The sequence below is a fragment of the Hemibagrus wyckioides genome, linkage group LG06 (genome assembly GCF_019097595.1).
Source record: "Hemibagrus wyckioides isolate EC202008001 linkage group LG06, SWU_Hwy_1.0, whole genome shotgun sequence".
Classification (NCBI taxonomy): Eukaryota; Metazoa; Chordata; class Actinopteri; order Siluriformes; family Bagridae; genus Hemibagrus; species Hemibagrus wyckioides.
In genome coordinates this window covers 32,501,855-32,511,411 of record NC_080715.1, presented here as the reverse complement: position 1 = coordinate 32,511,411, position 9,557 = coordinate 32,501,855, and the positions used below count along the sequence as shown (strand labels likewise).

The following is a 9,557-nucleotide window of genomic DNA, read 5'->3' as shown; positions in this document are numbered from 1 at the left end:
CTAGCTGTAGACTGGCATCACAAAGTTTTGCACCAAATTCAGCATGTCATGTTTAAATGAAGTTTTATTTTGTGAAAGGCAGTATTTTTTTTTTTTTCCCCTTAGTTGATTGACTGGGAAGAAAAAGCAGTGCTGATGACCATTATTCCATGCTGTAGCCCATAGACATAGCCTGCTTGTTCCAGGCTCCCTGTACATTACACAGGAAAAGTGTTTTTTGTTTTTGTTTTTTTTCTACCCACTGCAACAATCCCCCAAACTACACATTTTAACCTTTTTCAAATGAGTCAAGTTTTCTTGCTCCAATGTGTCAAATGCAGCTTAGTAGGAGATAGAAAGATAGAAAGAAAGGCCAAAACACTGAATTAGCTCTCAAGACAAAAACTCTGGCCTGTGACTGGCTTCAGCTGCGACACTATTATTGTGTCAAATTTGTAGTCAAACACTTTCACTGTGGGAGATAAACACAACACACTTAAAACGAATAACGTGAAAAACATCACAAAAACATGTCCATTTATCACTGAAGTGTTGAGGCAAAGCTGTGCTCCATTAAGACACACAACCCCTGCCTGGAATCAAGAAAACACACACATTTATACCCATACACCACATTTACCAACAGCTCTTTATTGCTGTTAAAGTCCATTTAACCCACCCCTCCCATCAGCCTTAAAAAAAATCATGTGTTCATATTCAATTAAACGATGTACATTTGCTTACAGAAAGAGAGAAGACTGCTTGTTTCGCAATGTAAGGTGTATATAACTTTCATTACATATTCCCTAAATACTGTCCAGAAAGAGGAGCAAGGCGTAGAAGAAATAGCAGGAAGATGAAGGAGATTTAATGAAATGCTTAATACCATGTGACCATCTTGAAGATACATATACACTCACTGAGCACTTTATTAGGAACACATTTACACCTTCATGCAATTATCTAATCAGCCAATCATGTGGCAGCAGTGCAATTATGCAGCCAGCAGCTCCAGGTAATCTTCACATCAACCATCAGAATGGGAGAAAAAGTGATCTCAGTGATTCTGACTGTAGCACAATCCAGGGAGCAGTAGATCTGCATCTTGTTGGTGAGAGAGGACAATGGAGATCGAGTAGAGTCGACAGAAAGGCTGCAGGACCTCGGATAATCACTCTGTACGATTGTGGTGAGCAGAAAAGCATCTTGGAATGCACAACAGGTCAAAACCCTGAGGCAGACGGATTACAACAGCAGAAGACCACATGAGGTTCAACTTCTGACGGCCAAGAACTTAAAGCTGAGGCTGCAGAGGGCACAGACTCACCAAAACTGGACAGTTGAAGACTGAAGAAATGTGTCTTGTGTCAACAGTCCAGGCTGGTGAAGGTGGTGTAATGGTGTGGGGAGTTTTCTTGCCACATTTTGGGTCCTATTTGAGTATTGTTGCTGACCATGTGCTTTCTTTCATGGCCACAATTTATATCTTCTAATAGCAACTTCCACCAGGTCACAAAGCGAAAGTCATAGAAAACTGGTGTCATGAACATGGCAATGAGTTCAGTGTTCTTCAGTGATCTTCCCAGTCACTGGATCTGAACGAGAGATTCAAAGCAGGAAAGCTCAGCTGAAAAACCAGCAGGAACTGTGTAGTGCCATCATCTCAACGAAATGTGTCCAGGCCATGAAGAACTGAAATCGTTCAGAGAGGAAAGAAAACCTTTAACCAGTATTAGTGTAGTGTTCCTAATAAAAGTGCTCGGTGAGTGTATATAATAAAAGACCTAGACTGCTAATATAGAATGCACTATTAAAGCATTCATTTGTTTGGGTTTTTTTTCTTTAAGTCATTTTTATTTTCTGAGAGCATCAGCTTTATCTTAATATAATGTGCTTGAAAGTTTAAATGCAGAAATGAAATAGTCGATAATTAAAAACAAACACAAGGGGAAAACAAAACATTTTCTTACACACTTCACTAAACTAAAATGACTGCATCCATATCGGAGTTAAAGAAATTAGATGTCTAATCTAGTAAACTACAATGTCCAGTGATGCTTGGAGTAACCCAATACTAGACACACAAACATCTGGTAACCTCAAAACATAAGTTTAGACAACACGTAAATGAGATGCTTTTAAAGAAAAAAAAAAGTACACCTTTAAACTTTCATCCATAATGATAGAGTGCTAGTATTGCAACTGAAATGGTACCACTGACCACCTAGGTCACTAATATGTATACTTATGCTGTTTAAAATGCTAAAATCATCATCATCATCATCATCATCAAGACCCTCCTGAGTGAAAATGTTTTTAATTATCTGACCATTCTGGAAGGTCTGCATCCAGGCCGTTAACTTAAACACTGAACCCTCTTCTATTTGCCCAAGAGAGTGTGGACTGAAAACCACAGCAGAAAAGCAAACACCTGTGTGTGTGTGTGTTCTGTAATTCAAGGCAAAACTACCTCGATTGAGTGGCACCAGTGTATGCGAGTAAGGAGAAATATCATCAGGAGTCCTGTAGAACAGAATAATACTGCACCTCTCAGTGGGAGACTGACCTTCTGCACAATTCCTCACACAGTGTGTGTCAGTGTTCCAAAGGCAACGATGTGGTACTACAGTGGTAAAGTGAGCATTACAGGAGCTGGAAATAGAGATAGAGAGAGAAAGAGACAGAGAGCAAGAGCGAGATTGAGAGCAGAGGTTGCTCAGAAGTACATGTCCTGAAAGAGGTTTTGCCCCATCTCGATGTAAGCTTCCTTCTCCTGAGTGCTCATCTGCTCCACCAGCTCTGGCCTCTGGCTCACATCCGTGTAGGAGTATGGTCTTCCTCCCACCATCACTACTGGATCGTCTCCCACCTCCTCAAACTCATCATCCTCCTCGTCCTCCTCGTTTTCGTCTGGTCTGACTGGCTTGGTCGGAGGAGCAATGGCTTGGACTGGAGAGTCCTCGTCTGATTCGCTGGTGTCGCTCTCCGAGTCACTGGCATTGGCTGCTGGGATGGGGGGCTTGTTAATGGCTCCACCCATAGGTGCGGGCATGCTCTTCTTTTCATGGATGAGCAGAGCACGCATCACTTCCTCGTTCTCATCCTGCACATTGCCACGTCCGGCCACATTTTCCTGGGTTACCATGGAGTCCTCGCCAGCTGTGGAACAAAAACAAACATTTAGCATGACAGGAAGCACTCAGTCTAGTCCAGAGGTCCAGAAGCAGTAGCAAAAATGACCTCGTTCTTGTTGATGGACTGATGAACACCAAGCATTTTAACCATTAAGCTTTATATGAGTGTGTATATATACAGTTGAAACCAGATATTTACATACACTTCAGAAAAAAAAACACAAACTTTTTTTTCTTTACTGTCAAACATTAAATCAGAGTAAACTTTTTCTGTTTTAGATCAATAAATATTATCATATTTTTTGCATTTGTGAAATGTCAGAATCGAGCGAGGGAGAATTTTTATGGATTTTTTTTTATTTTTTTATTACTTTCATCAGTCAAAAATTTACATACACTTCCTTAGTATTTGGTAGAATTGCCCCGAAACTGTTTCACTGGGGCCAAACGTTTCGGGCATCCTTCCACAAGCTTTCTACAATAGTTTGCTGGAATTTTGGCCCACTCAGAACTGGACAGAACTGGTCTAACTGGGTCAGGTTTGTAGGCCTTCTTGCTCGTACTCGCCTTTTCAGTGCCGCCCACAAATTTTCTATTGAGATCAGGGCTTTGTGATGGCCACTCCAATACCTTGACTTTGTTGTCCTTAAGCCACTTTGTAACTAATTTGGAGGTATGCTTGGGGTCATTGTCCATTTGGAAGACCCATTTGCGCCCAAGCTTTAACTTCCTGGCTGATGTCTTCAGATGTTGCTTCAATATATCCACATAATTTTCTTTTCTCATGATGCCATCTATTTTGTGAAGTGCACCAGTCCCTTCTGCAGCAAAGCAGCCCCACAACATTATACTACCACCCCCATACTTCACAGTTGGGGTGGTGTTCAGAGGCTTCAAAGCTTCGCCCCTTTTTCCTCCAAATATACCGTTTATCATTATGGCCGGACAGTTCAATTTTTGTTTCGTCAGACCACAGGACATGTCTCCAGAAATTAAGATTTTTGTGCCCATGTGCAGTTGCAAACTGTAGTCTGGCTTTTTTATGGTGGTATTGAAGTAATGGCTTTCTCCTCCCAGAGTAACCTTTCAGCTCATGGTGGTACAGGACTCGTTTTACTGTGGATACTGACCACTGTCTTACCAGTTTCAGCCAGCATCTTCACAAGGTTATTTGCTGTTGTCCTGGGGTTGATTCGCACATTTCGCACCAAAAAACATTCCTCTCTGGGACTCAGAATCCGTCTCCTTCCTGAGCGGTATGATGGTTGTACATTCCCATGTTTTTTATACTTGCGTATTATTGTCTGAACGGATGAACGTGGGACCTTCAAGCATCTGGAAATTGCACCTAAGGATGAGCCACACTTGTGGAGGTCCACAATTCTTTTCCTGATGTCTTGGTTGATTTCTCTTGATTTTCCCATGATGTCAAAGAAAGAGGCTCTGTGTTTGAGGTGTGCCTTTATAAGCATCCACAGGTGTGCCACCAATTAACTGAAATGGAATCAATTAACCTATCAGAAGCTTCTTAAGCTCAGAATGGAATCATCTGGAGTTTTCTTTTTTGTTTAAAGACACAATAAACTTAGTGTATGTATACTTCTGACTTTGATGAAAGTGATAAAAAAAAAATACATAAAAATTCTCCCTCGCTCGATTCTGACATTTAACAAATGCAAAAAAATATGATAATATTTATTGATCTAAAATAGAAACAGTTTACTCCAATTTAATGTTTTGTTTTTGTGTTTTTTTCTGAAGTGTATGTAAATATCTGGTTTCAACTGTATATATGCGTATATAACAGTGCACATGTTCCTCGCTATTCTGCTTATCCTTGCATATCATTACCACACAAACACTCTGCTATACCAGAACAAGTGGCACAATCATGTCATCATGACAGGGGCTCCTGTGGCACCAGAGAAAAACACTTGCACCATCATCAGGAGATCACAAGTCCGGATCTCCACCCAGAGGCGACGTCCACTATGCTGTCTGGGTGGGAGGGATGGAATTATTCTCTCTCCTTATTGTCGCTCCCCTGTCAATAATAGGGACACTAGCCAGTGTGAGCTCAGATATGGGTAGAAGTGCTTTCCTGCACTGCTCTTTGGAAAAAAAATGCCTTCAGCACAGCACAACAGTGTCCATAATTGTAACATTATTTACTTTGTGGCTTATTTGGAGTCACTTGGGGCACGATGACACACTGCCCCCTCACATGCCTGACAGCCTGATAGATTTATCACTTATGCAGCACAGCGATTTTCACTTAATCATGCTGCACCTAGGAGAAGAGTTTCACAGACACAGCTGATGTTTAGTGAAGAATTTGCAGCTTCAACTAGACCCGTTATAAACCCAAATACACTCCATACTTGAATAGAAAAGTGAAGCATCAAAGAAGTAATAGAAGATTTTTCTGGTAGTAATGATGTCTATAACATAGACCTGACTGGTTAACGTTAGCTAAAATGATTGTAATTAGGCTACTGTGACACAAAATAGAGTTAGCATTCACACTAGTCCCCAAAGTCTAGTTCGTTTAACTAACGCGCTCTGGCACGGTGCGCATCCCCTAATGTGAGTACACCCATCTCTGGTGCAGCTGGTCTGGACTGAAACAGATGTCAAAATGGATGCACAATTCCTGTGTGGGAGGCGCAATGAAACAATTGGCCTTCAGAGCAGGAAATCAGCCATAACTACTTGAACATTTTGAGCAGTTTTGGTCCTCTTAGAGATGAGTGAGTAGAAGCACATCACGATTCCTAATTACGCCAGAGAACTCCTAATGCCGAAAACCTGGCCGCAGTCAGTCACATCCCTTCCAGGAACCAAGAAATGTTCTGAACAGCCTAAATGATAATGACCTGTTTAAATGCTGCCATGACAATTTGGGACCTCACCAGTTGGCATGTGCGGCACCTCTCCTGATCCGCAGATTTGTTTACTTCCCTCACTCGCTCACCAGGAAATGATAAACAGCCAGGCTGCTTTCCTCTAGACCGCTGGCTTGCCACAGTTCATCACAGTAATTGATAGGAGTCATATTCAAAATTAGAGCCTCACGAGGAAATGAAAAGGCGTGTGTGGATCGGAAAAGATATTACGGATAACTCCAATTGTTAGGAGGCAACAAAGGAGAATCCTTTGGTCAAAAGCGATTCATGAAAACATGGAACATAATGTGAAACTTTATCTCTTATTCTGGTCATGTCAGAGTCTAGACAGAAGTATTTCCTCGAAAATAGCATGGATTAACGCTGGACTGAAGTCATGAACTGTGCCGTCACCATGTGGCTTATTTAATTCGCAAGCTGTCAAAACTTGAGAGAGAGAGAGAGAGAGAGAGAGAGAGAGAGAGAAGCTCATCATTTTCGGATGAAGATGGCCATTATGTACAACACGACTCCAAAATATTTGCATCATTTTAAAACACACTGATTCATTTGTGCTTCCAAACAAAAGACAAGAAATCAAGCTGGCAAAGGTATTAAACACTACTAAAACAAAACAATGGAGATTCAGTAGATAAAATAGTTGAGTTCTTGAATCTAACTAGTCAGAAGGCGTTGATTAATTTTCTATAACAGCAGCTTAGATAACAGCATTGGCGTTATCTAATGAGAATCATTTATTAGTTATTTTAGGAAAGTGCTCATTCCCCACGTCATCATTAGTAACAGCTCATTCACTGTGATTTGAGATATGATGGACTCACATGATCAACACCTAATAATAAATGGATTAAAAGTATGCTAATCAAGACCAAACTATTATGCTTAAGCATTTTGTTAATACATGTTAATGTAATATTTATAGATTTTGGATACAGGTTTTTATATAATTGGATATTTTACTAGAACACGGATGTCGAAGCTCGAGTCATGATGAGGTGTGGTGAAGTGGTACTGACCGGCCTTGAGGGCGTCGTTCTCTGTGTAGGCACCCCGCACTGTACTCTGAGTCAGCCACACCGGTCTCTCTTTGGGGGCTTTGGCCTCGGCTGCCCGGGCCTGCTGGCTCTCCTGCTCCTCCATATTGATCACGACGTTCTGCGTGTACAGATCCGCGTAAGACGAACCCTTCGTCCTCCAGACCTCCCGACCTGCAGCTCCGGCCCCTGCCGGTCCTCCGGATGCTGCTGCACGCTCTCGACTGCAGGGTACAACAGAGAGAGGACCGTGTAGTTGTTTCAATATCTGCAGAATTCTTTAATGCCATAAAGGATGTGACATGCATTGATGCATAATATGTAGTGAATCTTTAAAAAAAAGTTGAGTCAACTGAGTCCACTGAGCTACCGTTCCCCCCGCAACACACAACAAACTACACAAAGTCCTGAAACTGAGCAAGTAGAAAAATGGCCCTCAACCTCTGTTTCAGAGCAGGGATTTCTGTCGGCTCTGGCTCCAGTAGCTCATGCGACAGGTTGACATCCTCAGTCTCCCGTAGCAACACGTAAATGGGCTCGATCTGCTCATTGAAGCGGGCAACCAGTGTCCGTGCATCTTTCTTTGGCACGGCAGACTCGTCCTCCTCCACCTCAGTCTGGCAGAATGTACAGCGGAACGTCCCTGTGACAGAGACACAGAGAGTAAGTGTCACCTATGCCAATTTCAAACGTCACTGTTTAATAATAATAATAATAATAATAATAATAATAATAATAATAGCCACAGTACAGATACAGTGTAAGCTGTAAACGGACTTAAATGCAATCACAAACAGTTGTCCATCTGCTGCTTAAGTTGTTAGACACGTTAATGAGTGCAGTATTTTGTGTGTGTGTGTGTGTGTGTGTGTGTGTGTGGGTGTGTGTGTGCTGAGCTGATATAAAAATAGTCACAGATACTGAGCTAAGAAGCTAGAAATCTAAACATAGTTATATACTCAGGAAATTGAGGGGACTTAGCTGAAATGATTATCAATTTCTCAAACAGCAATAGAACACAAGCCACTTCTAAATATAACACAATTTTAAAACAAATCAATAACAGCAGCTCCTACAGCACTGAACAGCAGTAGATATGCAGTAACACTACTAAACAACACACTACGATGCTTTATTTACACTACTTACAGCTTTCTTTCATCATATACACCACAGGGACAAAATGCCCTGGTGCACAAAGCGAGTTCATGAAGACATGGTTTGCCAAAGCTGGTGTAGAACTTATGATGTAGAAGTGTCCTGCACAGATCCCTGACCTCAACCCCTCTGAGATGAACTGGAACACCGACTGAACCCCAGACCCCCTCCCCCAACATCAGTGCCTGACCTCACTAATGCTCTTGCGGCTGAATGATCACAAATCCCCACAGACATGTTCCAACATCTGATGGAAAGCCTTCCCAGAAGAGTGGAGCTTATTATAATAGCAAAAGAGATACTAAATCTGGAATGGGTTATAGTGCAAGCTGATGTGTGCACGGCAATTACACTGACCCGGCATAACATTATGACCACCTGCCTAATATTGTGTTGGTCACTCTTTTGCTGCTAAAAAAGCCCTGACCCATCATGCACTGTGTACTCTGACACTGGGCCTCGACCGCCCATGACCCTGTCGCCAGTTCACCACTGTTGCTTCCTTGGACCACTTTTGATAGATACCGACCACTGCAGACCGGGAGCACCCAGCCTCCAAATTCCCCAGATCTCGATACGATTGAGCATCAGTGGGATGTGCTGGATGAAAAAGTGTGATCCATGGACTTTAAGGATGTGCTGTTCACTTTGACTTCCAGAATCCAAAACCTGTTAGTATATAATGCAGCCATCCCACTGGACTTTCAGGGAACAGCTCATCATGTCAGATGACTATGTTGTGTACACTATAATAAAAACCAGCTAGCTAGTGTGCTTTTTGTGAGGTGTGGAAAAAGCTTTCCGGCACAGTGAGACTATAATAACAAGCATCTTCTCCATGTTGTGCGTTTCATAAAGATGTGAACCCGGCTCTGCGCTCGTTTTCTTTTGTCCAATGATTCGAACATTTAGAAGCAAATCCACATCGATGAATTTGTGCAAAGGGAAATCAGAGGAGGTGGATTTTCCAGCTAGTAGAAACAAAGCCTTTTATCATGTAACACATCCTCTTCTCTTCCTGATTTTCTGCATCTGATGTGACCGCTGATGAAGTCAGACTTTGTATGTATTGGCTGAGCCCAACTGCAGAAGACAGACACATATTTAGGAATTCAGGCTAAGCAAAGCCAAAAAGGGCTGCTGTGATTTTTGCACTGGAGGAGAAATCAGCAGAGGAAATGATTCACTGCAATTTCCATTTTGAAAAGCCCTTTTGGCAAGCTGACAAGCGCCACGAAAGCACTCGTGAAAAAAAACAATCACCTCCGCCTGGGCCTTTTATTATAGCATACAACGTAGCCATCTGATGGATGGGACGAGGAAAGAAAACAACTTGATGAGCGAGA

At 42.1% G+C, this 9,557-nt stretch overlaps 1 protein-coding gene across 3 annotated transcripts in view; it reads right to left on the bottom strand.

Annotated features, from left to right (window-relative positions):
• Window positions 1-614: 614 nt before the first annotated feature.
• The window catches only part of gtf2e1 (general transcription factor IIE, polypeptide 1, alpha), a 25,490-nt gene continuing 16,547 nt past the window's right edge, over window positions 615-9,557 (bottom strand). For all 3 annotated transcript variants that reach the window (XM_058391450.1, XM_058391449.1, XM_058391448.1), the window contains exons 4-6: window positions 7,495-7,696; window positions 7,036-7,277; window positions 615-3,138 (exon numbers count right to left, since the gene is read on the bottom strand). In XM_058391450.1, coding sequence (XP_058247433.1) covers window positions 2,696-3,138; window positions 7,036-7,277; window positions 7,495-7,696 — 887 coding nt within the window. In that variant the 3' untranslated portion in view covers window positions 615-2,695. The remainder of the gene's footprint in view (window positions 3,139-7,035; window positions 7,278-7,494; window positions 7,697-9,557) is intronic.